We start from the raw sequence: 21,899 nt of genomic DNA on the forward strand, positions 1-21,899 counted from the left end.
ACCCGTGGGAAGATTTCAAACAGGCAGTCAGGGGACTCTAGGTCCAGTGTTAGGACAATGTCCACCTGGTCCTGTAACCCTGGGCAAGTCCCATAACCTCTCTGTACCTTGGACCCTCATCAGTGAGAATGAAAGAGAACATTCGACCAAACTCCCATGTATCCTGTGAAGATTCATTTCAAAAGGAAGACACTATTTAGCTTGGAGCACTACAAGTATATTATTACCACTTTATCAGTGGAATTAGAAGACAGAAAATAAACCAACCACACATGAATGCCAGACGAATCCATAGCCTTTTGCCTCTTGAAAGTATTTAATGTAGATTTTCTTACCGCTTTCTGTTTTAGCTTGGCTCCCCTCTTCCTCCCAAGGCTGCCTCACACACCAGCAAACCCTAGCCACTGTCCATGTTCTAACCTCCTAAACACTGACCCATCAAATAAGACCAGCCCAATTGCTCTACTTCCATAAACCCACCTCTGCCCGTACTCCTCTCTGTCCTCCTCCACATATTTGTGTAGACCTTCATTAATCTTAACACCCTGTTCCCCCATTGTGTCTGTCTGTCTGACCCTCTGACTTCTGTGTAAGTATCTTAAAAGTAGACCCTATCCATTCATTCATTTATCCAGTAATTGAGCAAGTGTTTGTCAAGTACCTAGAATGAGTAAGACCCTGCGTTGGGTACCATATCAATACAATTTTTTTTAAGATTTGTTTTAGAGAGAGAGAGAAAGAGCATGCGCAAGCCAGCAAGGGGGAGGGGCACAGGGAGAGGGAGGGAGAATGTCAAGCAGACTCCCTGTTGAGCGTGGAGCCCCATGTGGGGCTCGATCTCACAACCCTGAGATCATGACCTGAGTGGAAATCAAGAGTCAGCTGTCTAACCTACTGAGCCACCCAGGTGCCCCAATATCATTATACTTCTGCATCCATAGTGCCCAGCTTAGGACCCAGCATTGGTGACAACTTTTAATTGCCATTTTCCTGAGTGCCAGAATGAGTGAATCCATCATTGTCCACATTTTGTCAGGTACTAAATTCTACCTTTGAGGGGAAATCAACTTTTTACAGAGGAGGAAGCAGGACAGAGCCAGGAGGGAGCACTCAACCCAGCCTGGAATCTGGAGTCTCTTCTTTTCTGCATGCCTGGCTCCCTTCCCTTGTTTATGGCCTACTGTGATGCTAACATTTTCCCAAAGCAACAAAACTTCACAGCTTAATGGGCTGAGACTTTTAGCAAATAGCCCCAAGAAAAGAGAAAAAGACGTTAATGCTCTGTCAGCAAAGGAAAAAGGCTCAAGAGTAAGAAAAAAAGGGGGGGGGGGTGCACATGAACTAGAATCTGAGATACTGACTCTAGAAAATATTTTGGCTGTAAGACATTCTGGGCCAGTCCAACAGTGTCCAGGGAAGAAATGTGAGTAAGTATTGGTCGTGGAAGGAGAATGACATCATTTCTTTCCACAGGAGCCCTGCGGGAGTTAAATATGCTTTACTCATTTAAACAGAAAAGGACAGAGAGTCTCAGACTAAACCACTTGCTTCAAGTCATCTATTCTGTAGGTGGCTGAGCTGGGATCCCACCAGTTCTGTATGAAGGCAAAGCTTGTTCATTTTGCTGGAAACAAGTGCCACACAAGAAAAGGAAAAGTGTCTTTAAGGACCTTCCTGCAGTTATGAGTAATTAGAAAGTGAGGCTCCCTTCCTACCCCAGGGGATTCCCTTCAGCACCATGGACAGCACTCGGGGGGTGTGGCATTCAGCAGGCTCTCTGGCTTCTCTACATCCCTCCCTCCTTCCACCCTAAGAGCAGCCCATTCTTCAACTAAAGACCTCCCAGCATTCAAACTTACCTTCCCAATGCCAATTAACTATGGAAATCTTTATCTCTAAATCACATTCTAACTTACAAATGTATACAGTATCAACACTGGAATGGGTCATCTCTTCCCATGCCTAGCATTTTAAATAAGAGTAAACATTTGGCCAAAAGGACAGCATGACTAACCATCCCTGGGTCCCCTGAAGTTGACACTAGTTGGTCAGTTGGACCCCAGGTCAAGGCTCTCTGCACTCCTGTCTCTAATATTCCTTCAGGGGTGGATAAGGGCTCTCTAGATCCCCATCTCCTTGCTGCAACCCTAAAGCTGACTCCATAGGGTGATCTCATAATAAGGACCACGAATGTTTATTAAGCATGGACCTAGGACACCATGAGTTAGGCAACTATTTTTATTTGTGTTATATCACTGATTTTTCCCCAAACTCTGCCTGGGAGTTGAATTTATTGAATTCATAAATAGTTATCACAGGGAAAGGGCATCTTAAGGCATTTCTGGTGCCCTTGCCTTCCTCTCTTCTAAGAGGCTGGAGGCTCCCTGTTGGGGAGGAAAGCGAGAGCAGAGGAACACTGCCAATGACACACGGGGGTCACAGCATCACAGGGGGCCTCAGAGACCAGCCTCGGGCTGGTGATGGAGCCACAAAGCCCTCCAGAGTCTGGATCTAGCCTCCTGTTCCTCTCCACACATGCCCATTGCTCTGGGCATATGGGACTATTTTATATGCCCCAAATTCAGGAGAAGTTGTTTCTAAAGGTTTTTTTTCTTCAGAAAATAGGAAGTTGCCATACATTTGCTCAGATCACTCTGAGAACACCCCGTTTCTTTTGACTTTGACCGTGAACAACAAAATCACTACCAGGGATTCACAGGAGCGATCATGACCTCAATCAGTGCAAGCTTAGGAGGCTTACAGAGGCTATCTGCCTGAATAGGGGGAAAACCAGGAAGCAAAGAAGTTTAATGTAGAAGCAGCAAGCATTCCTGAGGCCTCAAACTTCTATCCTGGATCTTATTGTCAATGAGCCTTTTACATACAATTGTAAAAAGCAACACCCTCTGTGGCTATGTTGTTGAGATCCCAAAGATACAGCTCTAGCATAAAAAGGAAAACCTCTCCTACTATTAAGTGGACGGGGATCTGGGGTTTGGGATAAAGCTCCCCGGAATAGCAGCATCTATGGTTTTCAGAAACACTGTATCCTAACTAACACAGCTGGGAGGGATGGGGATGCACCGCAGAAGAGTTTGGCTGACTCAGAAAGTGGCTCTGGGGCTGGCAGGCAATGGGACTGAAGCCACACAAGAAGAATTTTTAAAAACTGTTTTCATAAATACATGCAAGTGGGCAAAAAGTAATATAATGATACAACATTTTAATGTGATTTTAAATATACATGTTAAATTAAAGCAAAAATATATATAAACATTCCAATGTCCATCAGCAATGGACTGACCCACATTCTTAAGTTCAAGCAACTGAGATGGTTAAATCATGTTTCACTGGATGTGGGTGCGCTCACAGTATGTGCTTGTCTCTGAACACATTCCACGTCCTGCCTCGGTGTCTCCTCCTGTGTTAGTACCCCTGCAGAGAACCCCTTCCTCATCTCTTCCCCTTCCAAATGCTGCATGCACTTTAAAATCAGGATAAAAATCGCCTCCTCCAAGAAGCCTTCCACAGTCAAACCAGGCTGGGCTGGGGAGCCTCCTCCAAGCTTACTCATGCCTTAAGCTTCTCTCTACCCTAGCACTTGTCTGCTTCTGTCGACTCCTTTATCTGTTTTTCCCTCTGGTCCCTGAGCTGTTGGAGGGCTGGGAACATGTCCCATACATCAGTGTTGTCCCATAACCCACCTCAAGGTCTGACACGTGGCAGCCTAGTAGATGGGCAGCAGATGCAATCATAAATGCATTCACTGGTGATCGGAGCATAAATGAGTCCATGAGTGAACGACTCCATGTAAAGGTAACTTCATTCCCGGGAAGAGTCCCTGGTCACTCAGGAAAGCTCTCCTAAGAACAGTCCCTGCTGGGGGCACCTGGGTGGCTCAGTCAGCTAAGGCCTGCCTTCGGCTCAGGTCATGATCCTGGAGTCCTAGGATAGAGCCCCGCATCAGGCTCCCTGCGCAGTGGGGAGTCTGCTTCTCCCTCTCCCACTCCCCCCCTGCTCATGCTCTCTCTCTCTCAAGTGAATTTTTTTTTATCTTAAAAAAAAAAAAAAAAAAGGAACAGTCCCTCTTGGGCCAAGTCAGCTTTTCTGAGTTATGGTTGCAAGTGAATTGAGGGTGAGATGACAGGTATTTACCAAAGCTTCCCCCTTTCACCCCTGGGCACAGAGCTAGCTCACAAACTCAGTTTCCCCTGTTGGCAGTGTTGAGAGCTTGGGGGAAATGAATTGCCACCTCCAGGTCTGGCCCACAGTCTGTCCACTGTCTTTCCCTCATTTTCCATTGCACACCAAGGATTGGTAGCAGACTCGGGTCCTAGATGGTGGGACAGTCACTGGACTGAGGTGGCTGTGTGGGTCTGAGCTCTCCACCCACCACGACTCCCAGTAGGCTTACTGGGAATGACACGTAAAAGTTTAGTGTGTTAAACATCTGAAATTTGGGGATCATGTTACCACGATTGACTAAAAACACAAAATTGCTTAGATCTATTGCTCTGCCAGGTAAAGACCAGTGTCTTCTGCAACTTCATTTACCAGCAAGCATTTATTAGGTGCCAACTCTATGGCAATGACTTCAGGATCACCAGGATCACCGTTCAGAGCCCTCGAGTCTCTAGTTAAGCCGAATGTGATAAACTGCGGAACAGGGAAGTGGACTGGAGTGGCCAGAGATGGTTTACAATGAAACTGGGCCTGTTCCTTATTTCAGGCCAACCCATGACATCACGATTTGCTTGGATACACACTCACCTTGATTCCTAGAGGTCCAGGTAATCCAGGTGGCCCACGAAGCCCCTGGGGAAATGAAGGATACAAGGACAACGATGAGACCACGAATGCGCATTTACCCATCCACCACAAGCCAAGCTGTGTGCGTCCTATGCTGTGGGCCCGAGGAAGACAAGGATCTCACCGTGGCCTGTTGTTACACAAGAAAGCACAGTTTTTGAGCTACAAGTCTCCTATGTGTGAGTTCTGCCTCGGCCGCCTACTGGCTCCATGTGACCCTGAGCAAACCCCTGTGTCTCTTAGCTTTCTTTCCCACTTACGGTCTTCTACCACAGGCTCCCGCAAACATGGGAGGGCCAGGCTTCAAAGGAGAGCTCATGGATTCTGGAGCCTGGTCCCTTCCTCATTTCCCATGATATCAAGACCTGGGGGAGCCAATGAGAAGAGTCTTCAACTTCAGGCTGAAGGGCTTTGCTTGATGCAGACGCATGGCCAGATTTTAAAAAATCACAATTCTACATTTGATTTTATTGGCTGAAAGCCAGGGTGAAGGAAGAAGAGATGGTCCAGTCCCTTGTGGGTTCGCAGCCAAGCTCTGTGACTTTGGCAAGTGATTCACCTCCCCAAACCTCATATTCCCCCTCAGTAATATGGGGTTGATAATACTGCCTTGTTCTGAATGCTTGTTTCCCTCCCAGATTCGTAAGTTAAATCCTAAGGCCCAAGTGAAGATATTAGGAGATAGGGCCCTTGTGAATGGGATTCCTGTCCCTGTAAGAGAGACTCCAGAGAGACCACTCACCCCTCCATCCTGTGAGGACATAGTGAGAGGGGGGCATTCTGTAACCCAGAACAGGGCCTTCACCTGAACTTGACCATGCAGACGCCCTGACCTTGACCATGCAGACACCCTGACCTTGGACACCCAGCCTCCACAACTGTGAGAACTAAGTTTCTGTTGTTTAGAGCCACTAATCTATGGTATTTTGTTATAGGCGCCTGAATGGACTAAAAAAAAGTACTCACTTCTCAGGGTAGTTGTGAGATTAAATGTATGGTGTTTAGTGCCTGATACCGTAGTTAACATAATAAACGCTCACCCAGTGCCACATCCTATGGATTTATGCATATTCTCTCACTTAATCCTTGGGAGGTCAGCCAGTTTCTCTCTCTCTTTTTTTTTGTTTCCTTTCCTTTTCTTTTCTATTTCTAGCCTGGTCGAATGAACACAGAAACCTCTGGACCTGACACTTACCGGCTCTCCGTCCTTTCCCTGTCCAGGTGCTCCAGGTGCTCCAGGTGCTCCAGGGAGCCCGGGAGCCCCGGGATCACCCCTGGGACCAGCTGGTCCTGGACTCCCTTCTTCACCTGCCACTCCCTGGAAAGAAAAGGGGACAGTTTCCAGGATCAGTGACATGCAGAAGGTAAGCTTCTCAATGGTGAACCAGCCTGAAGGGGTCAGGAGGCTTCCCGGTGATGCTCTGACTGTTCTACACAATGTGTGTAAGTTGGCCTGGGTCCCCCCAAATATGTATGCTGAAGTCCTAATCCCCCACACCTCAGCTGAGAAACAGGATCTTCGCAGATGCAATTCGTTGTTAGGTTGAAGTGGTCCCTAATCCAGTATGACTAGTGTCCTCGTAAGAAGGGGAAATTTGGACACAGGCAGGTACAGAGGGAAGAGAGTGTGAAGACACAGGGGGGAGGCAGTCATCAATAAGCCAACGAGAGGGTTCTGAAGAGATGCTTCCCTCATGGCCCTCAGGAGGAACCAGCCCTGATGACACCTTGATTTAGGACTTCTGGATATGGTGAGAAACGTCAGGCAATGCATTTCTGTTGTTTAAGCCACCTAGTGAGTGATATTTGTCACAGCAGACTTGGCAAGCTGATACAAGGCAGAACGTGGGAATGGGCAGGATATTAGTGCTTTTATAGTCCAGTCGCCTACCCTGTGCAAGAAGCATCAGGTGCATCTCTTGTGGGAGGTCCTCCCATTTCTGCTTGAATTCCTCCAAGAGCAGAGAGCTCATCACCTTGCTAGGCCTTATTCCTTTATCAGGCAGCCCTGCTACACACTGTTTCTTTCCATTCAGCCAAGACTGCCCTTTCTGGAATCTTCCAGACATGTGACACTCAACCTTGGAGTTCCGTGGACAGAATCTAACCCCTCTTTACAGGGTAGGCCTCCAGCAATAGGAACACAGCTCAGGGCTCCAGAGTGGGGGGATGAGAGAAACACCAGAGACAGAGAGCTTCCAGGACCTGAGGAGGGAGGGAGCTGCTCTTCACAAACGCTCACATTTGGACCACAAAGTCTAGAGCTCCATGTGGCAGCCCTGGCTGTGGAGCTTGGGTGAAACCACATGAGCCACAGGGGCTCCTCTTCCTGGGCAGGGCTCCCTGGGGGCTGAGCTACAGCGTGAATGCCTATAGACATTCCTTGCTGGAGAGAAGGTGCGATAAAGAGCAAGGGCTGGGAAAGCAAGGGCCCCTCTCGGCAAGCCTAGGGCAGGATCGGCTTCCCTGAGCCTCGGGCCAGCCACTGGACACCCAGAGAGAGAGAAAGAGCCTGCCCTAGCAGCTGGGCTTCTGACCACTTTGCAGAGCATCCTGGGGATCCCCTCCTAACGCAGCCCTGGCTTTGGGCCCTTACCCAGGCTCTTGCACAGCCAAGGAGGGGTGTCTGGCTCCCTCTAGTGGTGGATATGCCAACAGCTCACTGATTTCCTCCTCTTGGCTCTCAACCGGACCTCAAAACCTCCAGCATCTTGGTCACCCGTTTCTAAGGTCATCAGTGCCCTACTTACTGTGTGTCCAGAATAGAGTGCAATCTTCAGACGTGGTATAATCAAGGCAAAGCAGATGGGCCAGGGTTATTTTTTCCCCTGGCTTCCTCTGGGTGCTCTACTTTTATTACTGTAATCTACGATGGCATTATCTTCTTTCAAAACAAAAATTAGCACTTGCACCACATAAGGGTTATTATTGGGCTTATCATCAACAGCACTCCAAAAAACCTCAGGATATGTCCTATAGGTTGGCTGATCATTTTCCTCCACGCTAAACCATTTTTATCTGAGACATGTATTTTAAAATCCAGCCTCCCTGCCAAAATGCAAATGTACCATCTATTCTTGTTAAATTCTGCCAAAATAGAAAGGACAAAATGATCTCTCCTTTAAAAGGTTCTGGCTAAAGTGGACTTGAAGGTATTCCTAGCAGGACATTGAGGGACCTGCACTTAAAGGGGCCCCGGTGGACCGTCTGCCAGGTGGAGGATGTCTGGGGACGGGACACTGCTCGCGGAGGGAGATGGGGCAGCAGATCTCCTCCCCGGCCCCCTGCTGAGCCCTCTGATGGGTCAGTTCTGCACTTCATCTTTACAACCTGCCACTGACATGTCATTGTCCTCACGTTACAGACGTCAGGCGTCTCCACACCAGCACACTGACATTTGGGGGGATTGTGGTGGGGGGTTGCTGTCCTGTGAGTGTGAGATTGTTGGCAGAACCCCAGGTTCTACCCACTGGAAGCCAGTAGCAGGCCCTCAGCAATAAACCCCAGAGACACTTTCACTTTCTGAAATGCAGGTGAAACAGGACTGGGGACCTTCCTCCCCTACCTCTGGGGCGTTGGTGTTCTGTGGAGATACCATGTCTCTCTTCCCTCTAATAAACGAAACTCTTTCTCAAACTTGGGAAGGCTTCAGGGTGCACACAGAGGTGTGGGATGGATACGCTGGTGCACCAAATCGAGAGAAAGTGGGGCTTGGAGTCAAGCTCTGCTATGCGAGATGGGGCGCGTCACCTCCTTTCCCAGAGCCTCCTCGAGCCCCCATCTGTTCCCTAGGGATCTGTATGACTCAGGTCTGCTGGGAGCCTCCCAGAGGTGGCTGCACGGCCTTCTCTCTCCTCTACCTAGAAAGCCCCTTCAGACCCCGGCGCCTGAACCCAGGCCCGAGCGGCTGGGCCTCCGCCTCCACGGCTTCTCAAGAAGCAGAGTACAGACGCCGCATGCTGAGAGCAGCCACGTCTTACCTTCTCTCCACGCTCCCCGTCTTTCCCAGGGGGCCCTCTGATGCCAGGGGAGCCCTGAAAAAATGCAGGTTATGCACATAATAAGTTCAAGATGGCCCGTGGCCCCCAGAGAAAGGTGACCCTACACCCTCATAGCCAAGGCTACTGTCTGTCCCCATGGGCTCCCCATCCCTGACTTAATTCCCCAGGGGGGGCCCTCTCCTCCCCGCCTGCCCGCATGGCCCCTCCCTGTCTGCTCACATGCCCCTGTGCCGAGCCTGCCCTGCCTGGCGGTCTGCCCCGCCCCAGGCAGTGGCTCTCAGAGGGCAGGGCCCGGCCTCCACTGGACACGAGGGAGGATGAGGGTGACCTAGGAACACAGGCTCCGCATCAGGGACCTGCTCCACCCCATGCCCTTGACATCACCTGGGGCTTGACTTGGAGCCAAGGCTTAAGTGCAAGTGGCCCAGGGATACCCCAGGAGGGAAACAAAGCAGTGAGAAAGGGGAGGACGGCGACAGTCCACATGGGTGCAGCTGGAGCCCAGCTCTGCAGGTGCTCTCGGAGCTAGTTCAGGACGCGCCCTCCGGGGCTGCCCGCGTGAAGGAGCCAGGGGTTTACGCAGCCGGCAGCTCGGGCTCATGCTCATCACCATGTGTCCTATAGCTGGACAATGTGGTCTCCGAAAGCCGGAGAAAACCCTCAGGCAAAGGAATGCAGGGTTGGCAGGCACCTCCAACAGGAGAAGCAGGGAGAGTGACGAGACATAGGCCATGTTCCAGCACCATCTCTGGCGACCACTAAGGACATGACTCAGTCTCCCTGTGTCTGCTTTTCCTCTTGGGTAGAATGGAAGCAGTGAGAAAAATCACCTCCCAGGTCAAGGGGATTCCATGAATTAATGCACGCAAAGTTCTTAGAAGAGATGCCGCCATGTGTAATGATCAGCATCCAGGGACCCTAAGGGTCGGGACCCCTGTGAATCCTTTAGGTTTGTCCTGTCTCTTCGAAAGGCAAACTCGGAGGCTGACCCCAACATCCCCGACGTTTACAGGCTTTCTGCAGTTTTCTGCAGTTCTCACAGTTTTGTTTCCCACTTGGAGGTCTGATGAGTGACCTCGAGCCTTAGGCTGGTGAACTTTCTAGGTGACCTTGTCTGGGACGCCCATTTCTCCAGCTGTCAAATGGGAGCAAGGATTGCCTGTGCCTACACACCCCCCCGGCTTCAGGGAGGAGAATAAACATGTTAACCTGGGGGGGGGGCTGTGGATCTGCAAGCGGCACTGGTGTCCGGCCCCCCCATTACTCACCGCACTTCCTGGGGGGCCGCCGGCACCAGGTGGGCCCGCAGTTCCAGGACTGCCCTATTCAGAAGCAGAACTTTAGAAAGGCCCAATGTATCGATGACAAACAGTTACCCCAGAGTCTCTCCAAAACTGCCTTCTCCTCAGTTCACTGTAGCTTGCTACTTCCAACCTGACGTTCCCTCCACGGGCAAGGTGAGCCTCCTCCCGTGCGTATGCGGTGGCGCCCAGCTGGCCAGACCTCCGGTAGGTGGGATGCTGGGACAGACGTGGGAGACAGGAGGACAGAAGGGCTCTTGGAAGTTCCTTAAGACCAAGGCATAGAGGTGGCAGAGGCGGTGTGTGCGTGTGCACTTACGTGCGTGTGTGAGTGTGTGCATGCCTATGTGTTGACTTTGACAGATGAATCAGGGAATGCTTCCTGGAGGAAGTGGACTTGAACGCAACACTGATGGTTAACAAAGATTCCACGGGAGGAGGCATGGGGGTCAACACCCATGGAGATGGGAAGCAGGGAACTCCCCAAGGGCTGGAGGCTACTCGTGTTTCTCCCAGGCGTCCGTGCCTGCACTCGGCTTCACTGCCCTGCAGGCTGCCCTCCGCCCAGGGCTCTCTCTCTCTACTAGCCAGGAGGAGCCTGCCATCTGCCCCCGCCCTGTGACATCCACGTCGGTCATTGTCTCGGCTGACCCCATTCCCACTCCACCACAGGCACAGATGACCTGGGTGTGCAAGTGCCCTCCAGCCGAGGGCCTCTAACCCACGGTCCAGGACCTCTAACTACCACCACTGCTTCACACAGAGCCGCTGTGGAGGTGGCCTCATTCCACCAGCGCCACACGGGAGCCTGAGCTCTGCGGCCCTGCACCAGGACACTTCACTCCATCAGCCCCAGGGTCCAGTGCTCACCCCACGGAGATTCTGGCCCCACGGGAGGTGAGGCAGAGCGGCGCAGAACTCAGGAGGCGTGTGCATGAAGGCACCTATCTGCCCGTGTCCCTAGCTGCCCCGTGTGCTGGGAGTTTCTATAGGGGTGTGTGCATCACTGTATGTGTGCAGGCTGGTTTTAGAGCACGTGTATGTGTGAGTGGGTGCTGGCGTGTCCCTGTGTGCTTCACCCCCGTGCGTGTGGAAGGACACTCCGTCTGTGGGCTGGGCATGTGGACAAAGCCCTGAAAGGCTGGGAATGTTGCAGAGACCAGGATGTCTCTCCTGGTCCTCGCTGCTCCAGGGGCGCCCAGCCTGGCCGAGCGCTCCGCCCATCCCTCCCATCGGCCCTGAGCCGTGAGCCCAGGGGCACGTGCCCGGCCCAGCCTCCCTCCGCGGCCCCCAGGAGGCACGTGGGGCATGAGGACTCACAGGGTTTCCAGCTGTTCCAGGTGCCCCACGTGGGCCTTCTTGTCCCTTGGCACCCTGCCCGGGACACAAAGGGGGAGGTGAGACATCTTGGGGAAGCTGCCCACGTCCCCATGCAGGGCCATCTTGGGGACAGCCTGCTCATCAGAGTCAGGGGATGCAAACGGCAGGACGGGGGCAGAGTCCGAAGCACGCAGAAATCACACCCCCTGGCCACGGGGCTCGGCCTGTTATCTCGTCCCGTCCTCACCACCCCCGGGGTGTTAGCGCTGAGACATCATTAGATAAATGGGGCTCACAGGGACAGGACGGCCCAGGCCCATAGAGCCAGCCAGCGCCCCCCTGGGGTCTGAGTCCCCACAGGTCACTCCAAAAGGACCTCTCCAGAGAACGTGCCTGAGAGAGGCAGTTTCTAAGAAGCCCCAGCAGAGAAAAATGACAACAAAATCAAAATGCTAAACCGCACCAGGGTCCCTTACACCAGAGCTGCCAATCAGAGCTGGGAAGGAGGGCATTCCTGCATCTGAACCGCCCTGTGCTCTAGCATCGTTTCCCATCCAGGGGTCCAGAGGCAGCACCCACCCCAGGGCTGCGTTCTGGGGGTGCCTTGTGAGGGCCTTCAGCCCTAGGGCGTTGGGCTCACGGCACCTATGGCAGCGCCCCCTGGTGGGTAGCCCCCAAATGCCAGGCACACTGACCAGTGGGGACAGGGAGGGACAGGGGGGCTGCTGGGGATTCCTGCACCTCAGAGCCCACAGGTGGAGATAGGGCTTCTTACCGGCGCTCCAGTGGGTCCCCGAGGCCCCAGTTCTCCAGGATGGCCCTGGGATCCCTGCAACGCAACAACCGTCAAGGAACTAAGTCATCACCTTAGCTCTTAGCAGAGGGGAGTGGGGCAAGGACACATGCAACGGGTCTGATTTGGGATCCACGGTGAGGACATCCTCGGAGCCCCGAGGAAGGAGGGAGGAGCTGCATTCAGTTAGCGGGGATCCTGTGGGTAGATCGTACAGTTCAGACCTGCCACCACGCGGCCCTTGGACGCCCTGTAACCAATGCACAGGCTGAAGGGCATGGGGTGCGGGGTGCAGGGCACTCACCGGTTCCCCAGGCACGCCGGGATCACCCTTCTCTCCTTTTGGCCCTTGTTCTCCCTGTTAGAGAAGCACAGAGTATAGTGGACATACCCTGCCCCGCCCACAGATCCGCCACACTGCCCCCACCCCGCCCCGCCCTTTGCGCCCGACCCATTAGCAAGGCTGCTCCCTCAGCCTCTCCCCTGTGACCCCCTTGGACTCTGATGATTCTTACTCATCCTTCAAATCTAAGACCAAGAATCGCTTCTGCAGGGAAGCTGACCCCAAACTCGGGGACTTGCATGGCAGCGCGATGCTGTCCTGTCCTGCCCTGTCCTGCCCCATGTCCTCCACACACTTGACCCACAGCAGTTTTACCCTTATTTGTACGGTTTGGGTTCGACTCCCACCCCCTTCAGCCCCGAGGCCCGCAAGCGCCGATCATCAACGAATAATGATGGAAGGAATGTTGAGGGGAGAGACTTTTCTCAGACTCCGAGCTCTCCCCTTCCTTGTCTTGATGAAGAAGCTGGGGAAAGGGCTTTGCTTGAGGGATCTGGCAGACTGGAGACTGAATGCTGCACTCTTGGTGGCCAGACTGGGGTGTCTAATTTTGCTAAAGAAGAGATGGGCCACAGGCAGGAAAAGGGGTGCCACATTGGGAGCTGCCCAGAATGGAACAATCTAATGTTGGGAAGAGACAGGCCATTCTCCTGATCTGCTGCTATCACATCCAGGACTCCCAACACACCTCCCAGGAGGCGTAGAGAGACAAGAGGGCCTCACCCTGCTCTTCACAAGTGACAGGGAGAAGGTGGGCAGATAGGAGGCTCCATCAGGGGCAGACCTGAAAGGGCTTAGGCCTCTATCTTTCAAGAGCTGAAGGGCCATCGTGGGAGAGGGGTGGAGACAGTGGACCAGAGTGAACAGCTCTAGATCCATAGGAACTGACCTAGAACTCGGCTTCTCCAGTGAGCTGGCTCTATAACCTTGGGTGAAGTATTTAGCCACAGTGTCTTCTGTGACCACAGCTGCAAAATGAACAGGTGTTTTGTCTTGCACGCAGCATGAGGATTCAGTGACACAGAGAAGGGGCAGCAGAGATGAGCCCCAAAGGGGAGAGTGGGGGTGGGTCTGTGGAGCTCTCTGGGGAGACCAGGGTAACCACGGAAGCCTGTGCATCAGAAGGGCCGTGCGTGGCTCCTTCTATAGGAGCAGGACCTAGAGCTGTCCGAGAGTGCCACGGCCTGTTTAGGGAGACACTAGGCACCCCATCTGCAGGAAGGTCCTGGGAGAGATGGGATGAGCGCTGCCTGAAGTGGAGAAGGGAGACCTGCAAAGGCAGGGTTTTGAAAGCGCAGGCTTCTGAGACCGGGAGGCCTAGAGAGGACCCTGGAATCATCTAGAAGGCAAACTCTAACATGTGCGTTAGGGAGCCTGGGGCAGGCTAGTGGCAGGAGACACTGGTGGACAGGCTGCTTTCTCTCCCCATGCACAGGCAGACTCGGGAGACCTTGCCCAAGAGGTTCCCGCCTGCCCACCTGTCCCGAGTGACAGGTGGGTCCCCCAGTTAGCATCTGCGTGGCCCTGGCTGGTTTTCTCTGTCTGCATCGTGTGTCACACGCAGTCTGCATGGTCTACCTCGGGGAGCTGTGGCTAAGACTCACTGAGATTGCTCTAGCAAATGCCCTGCAGCACCAACACAGGGGTGACCTCACTCTTTCCTGTAGAGGCTCCATTGCAAACCAGCTCAGAACACACTCTGGCTCCATTCACCAGGGACAGCAACACCTTTCTCCCAGCACATTTTCCTCCTAGGAAACTTTCCCCGGGGGGATTTTCCAAACTCTTTGGTCCTCTAGTCACTGGCCATACAACCCATAAAGACAAAAGGGTTACGGGATTATCTTGGGTGATGCACTGGGGCAAGGGACTGTAGGTGGCAGGAAGATAGGCTCAGGACCCACGAGTGGTCAGGCCAGGCCAGAGGAGGGACCTCTGGGGGCTCACAGGCAAGGTGCTCCAGCCATTTCCAGCCCAGGGCCTGGGAGTCAGTGGGGAGGCAGAGCCTTCACTCCGGGAGCACATAGTGGGTGCTCATCAATCATCACTGAATGCATGGGTGCGACTGGCTTCTCTTCCTGACTCCCCCGACTGGTGAGGTCAGCCACATCAACACCCTCTCTGCACTCAGTGTCATCCCAGCAAACTCAAGCTCTGATTGGCAACCTGAAGATTCCTTTGCAGGCTGAGGTGGCAGAGTAAGGCTGCCTTGGACCCTTCCCCAGATAACTGCTTCTGCACCACCTTCTAGCCAACCCCCTCCAGTCGCAAAGGCCCTCTGAGTTCTTAGCTGCAATTTTCCCCAGCCCCAGGCTGCTTGTCCCTCCTTCCTCCAGCGAAGGACTGGATCCCCCCTCCAGACCTGCACACTGCTTCAAGTCCTCCCCAGGCGTGGTCCGCAGCCAGCCCCAGCAGACTTCTCCATCTCCAGGCAGAGGGAGGTGGGCTTTTCCTTCCAGGCCTCCTGCCCTGCTCTGTTTCCTTGCTTCATTATGCCCCGAACTTTGCCACCCGTTCCCTGTGCAGGGACTCAAAGGAGCGGGCCTCCGGAGAGCAAGATGTCAAAGAACACTTTTCCAAACCATCAATAAAAATACAGTTACCATGGTGACGAGGCCAGTCCAGAAAGATACATGCAATAATCCACAATGAATCTTTTTTTTCATAGACACAATTTCCTCACTTTGCAACCTGAAGTCAGTGGCTTCCTGGTTTCCAGAAATCTCAGACCCTGCAGGAAGTGTCCCCATTGGGGGACAAAGGGGAAGCTTGGCAGACCCCGGCTCCCCGTCATGAGCTTTCTAACCGGAATGCCTTGGAAATCATCTTTAATGGAGCAATTCCTTTAAGGAGAGGCTGGTCCTGTAGGCTGATCTCCAGCTCAAGGAGCTCAGGGTGGGCCCGTGGGAGGGAGACCCAGAGGACAGAGGGGAGGGAGGCAACGTGAGGTAGCGTGATATGAGTGGCTACCATCTGGGTAAGCCGAGTCTCAGTAGCAGGTGGGGACAGCCGCTCTGGCCAGTCACAGCCTTACAGCTGACAACTCCACCTCAGTTCCTATCTCCAAGGCAGGCCCTCTGCAACTTGCTTAGCTTCTCTGACCCACAAGGCATCATCTGTGAAATGAGGGCACATCTGCATCCCTCAGGGACACCCCGCGCTGCCTTCCTGGCACCTGCCATGTGGGATGCTCTCCTGCTCTGTCCCTTTGAATCCTTTTTTGTCGGAAAGTAGGGGACACAGCCAGAGCCACACAAATCTGTTCTCTCCAAAAGGCAACTCCCAACAACTTCTGAAGTCCACGCCGCCCAGTGACACCCCGTCCACCACCACTCCTCCCCATCTCACCTCTGGAGAAGCTCAAAGGGCTTCTCCTTCTACCAGGATCTCAGCAGAGGAGATCCTGGCTCAATCCCCCTGCTCCCAACTTTCCCATCAAAAACAGGATTCACTGCAGCTTCTTATGTATAACTAGTTAACACCGAGTACAAGGAGAAAGCAACTACGGAAACACAACGTCTGCAGGCTCTCAGCAGCTGTGTGGCCCGGAGCAGTGAGAAGCGCATCCTGAGAGCAAAGGGGAACAGCAAGCACATGCCTCTGGCTTCAGTGCTGTTGACAGCAAGAGGAGAGCCCGGAAACACTTCTTCCCCAAGCGACTTTCGCTAATGGAGGAAAAGCTTCCTAGCGGTTGCAGTGATGGTGAGCCTCCTCGTCTGTCAAGGGTCGGTCTTCACGAGAAGCCCCAAGAGCTCCCTCCACCGCCAACCCCGAAGCTGGCCAGGTCTCCACTGTCTACTCTCAGAACAGCCCCTCTTAGACCCAGGGCCCCACCCCCGATGCGCTTCAGTCTCCGGGTCCCCTTCACAGCCCACATCCTCAGTAATGCTCCATGGGATTCTTCAGTTGCCCGCCACAGCACACAGCCCTGTTCTCCTCGAGACCACCAGCTTTTCGTGCAGCGGAGAACCAACTCCCCCCGAAGAGAGGGCTGGCCCTTGCCCTCAGCCTGCAGGAGGTGACCTCCAGGCCGCTGGACCGCCTGCCTGACACTGGAGCCAGGTCCTTGCAGGGCCTGTCCTCACCACCCCACCCTGGCTGCCAGGACAGATCTGGAAGTGCAGCCACTGGGAAGCCCCGCGTGGTGGGGCCAAGTCAGGACCTGGAGCACGCAGGCATCGTGGGCCTGGCTGGGAGCCACCTGCAGCCCTGAGGGGCCGTAGCTACTTACTGGCATCCTTGAGTGTGGTGTGAACAGGGACGTCTGAAAAGGAAACCACAGAAATGAGAAAAGCGTGACTTGACTGTTACAACCTGCCTCTAAGAGACAGATCAAGTGGGAGAAGGGGGCCCCAGGGCTTCCTGGAGTGACTGTTAATGTGAACAGGCACCGTGACTGATTGCTCTCCAGTCCCTGAGCTGAGGTCGAGGCAGGGCAGAAAAGCACTGTGGGTAGATGGGGGACCCTGGAGTTTCACACCGCCAAAAAAAAACTGTGTGACCACCTGTCAGCTTCTATTCCCTCACTGTTAAAGTGGGGCGGAAAACTCCTCTACCCGGGGTGCTGTGAGCTGAAATGGAGAGGCCGTGCAAGTAATCAGAGCCTTGGACCCCGGGCCCTCCACCAGCATCCACCACCACCAGCATCCACTGGCGATGATGTACACGAGGAGGAAACCAGGGGAGGTGCGCCCTGGGCACCAGGAGCCAACTTACGCAAAACTCTTTATCCCAGCACATAGAGCGCCGTGGGCTGGCCCCTGTGTGGCCCTCCAGCCCCACCCCACGTTCATGCCGCAGTTAGCGTGTCGCAGACTTCAAGGCTTCTCAGGCCACAGGACGTCTGCCCCTGCCACTCCTCCAGCCGGGAACGTGCTCTCCTCCTCCCTTTATCCAGCTGACTATGGTCCATCCTTCAGGCCTTTTTTCAATATCATGTCTTCAAAGACCTCACCTTTCTTCTCCACCACTCAAATATAAATTAGGTCCCCTTGTCATTCTCCCTGATTGAACCCTGTTCTTTCCTCTGGTGGCACACTATAATTTGTCACATATGTGTATCAGGGCCACCAGGTGACTAGAGTCTGCCTCCCCTACTAGGCTGAAGCTCCAGGGCTCCCAAACCCTGCCAGTGCCTGGCTCACGGCAGGTGTTCAAAAAAATAAGTGAATGGGCCAAAGGACATCATGGATTCTAGTCCAAAAACACAATGAAGTCAAAATAGAAGGATAAAAACAAGTTTTTCAAATACACCTTGCCTTCCAAGTCCCCCAATACTTGTCTCTTCTCCAGAAGAAACCACCGTTTTTCAGTTTAGTAAATTTTTCTATATATTTCCACATAATTATGAATGTATAGAAACACATGACTTTGTACAAGAATTACACAAATACCACCAGCAAGCACATAGCTATTCATCCTTATATGAATAAACCCCCATATTCTTCACAATAACAAAGAAGTAGATCATCTATATTCCCTGCATCATGGATAAGAAAATTGGAGGCAGGTAAAGCGCTTAACGAAGCCCCCACCACTAGTGAATGTGCAGTAGGAACCAGCCCCACCTGGGTGGGCCCTGGAGGCCATGCTGGTTTCTCTATGCATCTTTCCTGAGCATCGGTACCTTTCCAAGGCCACGTACATTGTGTGTGTGTACGTGTGTGTGCATATGCACATGTGTGTATTTTTATAAACTAGGATTCCATGACATGGATATTCTGTGGTTTACTTAATTCTATGCTTATGTCATGTGGGTTGCCTATAATATTTCATTATAAACAAAACTACAATGTACATCCTTGTACATGCTTTTTCAAATACACACAGTGTAAATACTTCTCTGGGATAGATACCTGGGAATGAAATTTCTAAGCTAACATGTACATACTTTATATGTGACTACTGAGGAACTTCTCAATTCAGTGTTACTGATTTGCCCTCACACTAAATAACAGTGCTCATTTCCCTGCATGCTTCCCAACATAAGATGTTTCCAGTATTACACAAAGTTTTATACGAATGGTTCCGACTCTTAATTTGATTCTGAAATTCTTCTGACATCCTTATAGAACGGTTGAGTCTTATTTCGATAGGCATGCGTATGGGGAAGAGATTGAGCTGTGGAATAATGATTTAACGTACATAAAAACCACAGACTAAGATTCTTTGTCACACTGTAAATGGGATTTCTGGGTGTTCAGGCTTTCAACTCCTGGCCTCCATATTTGCCCAACCAAAGCCAGCAATGAAGACATGTTCAATTTCCCTGAAATCAACCGGTCAAAGCACAGAATATTAAGGCTGGGAAGAAACATTAAAATGAAAAAAAAAAAATAAACCAAAATATGCTCCCCTGTATATAGCAGTCATTTTTAATTTACTGTTTATTATGTACCAGAAACTGGACTACATACCTGTTATGATCTCAGTTAATTTTCGCTAGAAATGTACAAGATAGCTGGGTATAATAGTTTTTCTTAACAGATGAAAAGATGGGGTCTTTGAAATTAAACAATGTATCTAAGACCACAGTGCTGGTGGATGGCAGAGCAGAGACTCAGAAACTCAAACCCACTTTTTTCTGGCTCTGAAGCCCATGGTCTTACTCACTACTCAACACCAAGTACAGTGACTGGGTGGAAGCATGAGTCCTGGTTATATACCCATTTTGCAGTCCTACTCTGGACGAAGTGTCCCCCTGTTTCTTGTCTCTGGACCTCAGTTTCCCCACATGTAACAGGTGGGGACATACTGTGTCTAGCCAATGTTCTGATAAATAGTAAGTATGCTTGCTGCATAAAATAAATCAATAAGCACAAGGTGGTTCTTAAAGAAGCTTATGTATTTCTGGATCACAAGACCTAGGAATAGGCCTAGCTACTGACGATCTCCATTAAAAAGATGTTTATAACTAACTGGTATGGGAGGAAGGGAGCTACCCAATGCCTGAGGGATTCAAAGAAAAAATGAGGATAAGAAGCAGAGTAACTTACAGTTCCGGGTAATCCAGGGGGGCCTGCAGGACCAGCTTCACCCTAGATGAAAAAACGGAACATAAAAGATCATTAATCTTCCTGCCAACTCTGCTTATCCTGGGACACCTTTCCCCAGACAACAGAATCACCCAGCCAGTATCTACTTTGACAGACAGATAGACAGAGAGATTCTGAATTATAAAATATTTCAGACATAAGAAACCTTATGTTTTGAGAATTATTTATGCTAATATGGCTAGCCATAGATCCTTTATATCACTCTACACTAGTCCACTGTGAATATGGAAATAGAGTGATCCATTATCCACCTTCTTGTGGACGACACTTAGTTCTTGCTTACTAATGATGTAGCAAACATCCCCGCTCTGCGCCCTTGGGCACAAAGACGGGAGCTCCCTTACAGACTCCATGGGTCCTGTCCCAGCCCAAGTGGAGGGGAAGGGCTCTTCTCAGGGGACTGAGAGGACAAATCTACATTCCTGTAAACAACGCAAGTCTGGGAGTTAAGCCTCCTGAGCTTTCAACCTCAATCTAACATTTTATACGTTATTTTACCTCATTGGGCTTGTTTACCTCTTTGTAAAATAATGATAAAGGTACACAGTATCACAGGGACACTGACAGATCATCTTCAGCAGGGGCCCAATAAGGAGGAAATTGTTATACATTTGACCTGAAGGAAGGGGGCCACTGGGCTGTCCATGTAGGAGGAACCACAGGGAGCAGACATGGTCCCCAAAGCTTGCCACTCCATGTGTGCCACAGGATGCCAGGACATGCATGTCTGTGCCCACGTGTGTTCCAAGTGGCCCGGGGTTAGGTCTGTTGAAGGCCTTCCATGCATGGTTAGTAAACAAATGAATGAATAAAACTGGCTTAGAAAGGGACAAGGCCACTCTTAGTAAGCAACAATAATAAATTAATATAGTTACACTGTTTCTATCTTATTTCTATTTTTCTACAGTATTTAATTCCAGTTACTGAGTTGTGTTTTTATACGTATCAACTCATTTAGTCTCCACAGAAATGGCTATAACACAGATACCCATTTCAGAGATGAGGACACTGATGCCTAACGTTCATTTACCTGCTCAAAGTCATGGCCAGCACATGGCTGAGCCTGGTTTTAAACTCCGAATCCAAGCAGCATTGCCTTCACTGAAGTTCCAGAAGTTTTTTCAGAAAGGAAAACACTTTCTCAGTGTTATTTGCATTACCCGATTTTACCTAATTATCCTCCTGACACTGACATCCTCATGTTCCAGAAACAATCTCATTTAAACCAGTTTACCCCACATTAAAAAGTCTGAATAATCAAAGTTGAGTGCTTCCTGGTGATAAAGGAAATTTTCAGCATTTCAGGTCTCTGGGCCCTGCTCCTGGGCTCCCAGGGAAGCCATCCTCCGACATTTACCAACGTCAAAATGACTCAGCAAAACTTCAAAGCATAGACTCTATTTCTGCCCCAGCACACAGTGTACATCTACCTCGTTAAAAAAAATAAAATAGAATAACCAAAAGGGAACATTCCAAATGTAAAGATAAAAAAACAATACAAAACCTCCTTGGTTCCCATAAGATGAAAGTCATACAGCCTTGCACATACTGAAAACAAAAGATAAAGTATGTAACTTTCTGGAATGTCCTTCATCTTGATGATCATATATAATTCTGCCCCAAATGTTTCTTCCCTGTAGCAGTCTCTTTTTTGTGAAGATTGTGTATCTCGGCAGCTGTCCTAACTTGGGCTCAAATAAAACTCTTCTCTTTTCTCTTTAAAAAATTTTAAAGAAAGGTTTGTTCATTTGGTGTTGACACTAGTGAATGTATGGATATGTATTAAGGAGGAGAGGGCAGGCAAAGAGACTAGGTTTTCTCTCCAATCCAGAGAGTCTAAAGCCTGCCTTTTGGGTAGAGCCGGCCCCTCCCTAGTGCTGTGGGGTGAGGCAGGAATCGCAGGTGGGTTGTCGGGAAGACCCCCGACGGCTGCTGACCTATGAGCTCTGGAGTTCACTAGAGGATGGGTTCAGATCCCAGATCTTCCACGAAAACATGAATCCCCAGCAGCCCTTGCTGAGAAAGGAGAGGATTGTACCCACTTTCCAAGATGCCACAGGGCTAAAAACGTTCATAGCCAGTGGTGGGAAGGAATGAACTGGGAAATGGAGACAGGGAAGTGCAAGACACAGTCAGAAGGGGACAATGTTGCTTTAATGTCCTATTTTGGATTTTTGACCAGATTTGTCTATTATTACATATTTCTCTGGAGAAAAGAAAGGCAGGCCGGATTTTCTGGAACCTTGAATGTGATTCTGCCATGGGCCCAGCAGTTCT

The 21,899-nt window shown here is 51.1% G+C and overlaps 1 protein-coding gene across 1 annotated transcript in view; it reads right to left on the reverse strand.

Annotated features, from left to right (window-relative positions):
• The window catches only part of LOC115943088 (uncharacterized), a 46,171-nt gene that overhangs the window by 17,291 nt on the left and 6,981 nt on the right, over window positions 1-21,899 (reverse strand). Inside the window, exons 6-14 of the mRNA XM_081816804.1 lie at window positions 19,563-19,604; window positions 16,799-16,831; window positions 12,529-12,582; window positions 12,207-12,260; window positions 11,432-11,485; window positions 10,079-10,132; window positions 8,790-8,843; window positions 6,005-6,127; window positions 4,771-4,815 (exon numbers count right to left, since the gene is read on the reverse strand). Coding sequence (XP_081672930.1) covers window positions 4,771-4,815; window positions 6,005-6,127; window positions 8,790-8,843; window positions 10,079-10,132; window positions 11,432-11,485; window positions 12,207-12,260; window positions 12,529-12,582; window positions 16,799-16,804 — 444 coding nt within the window. The 5' untranslated portion in view covers window positions 16,805-16,831; window positions 19,563-19,604. The remainder of the gene's footprint in view (window positions 1-4,770; window positions 4,816-6,004; window positions 6,128-8,789; window positions 8,844-10,078; window positions 10,133-11,431; window positions 11,486-12,206; window positions 12,261-12,528; window positions 12,583-16,798; window positions 16,832-19,562; window positions 19,605-21,899) is intronic.

This window comes from Leptonychotes weddellii, chromosome 4 (assembly GCF_054177405.1).
Source record: "Leptonychotes weddellii isolate Sample4059 chromosome 4, ASM5417740v2, whole genome shotgun sequence".
Taxonomy (NCBI): domain Eukaryota; kingdom Metazoa; phylum Chordata; class Mammalia; order Carnivora; family Phocidae; genus Leptonychotes; species Leptonychotes weddellii.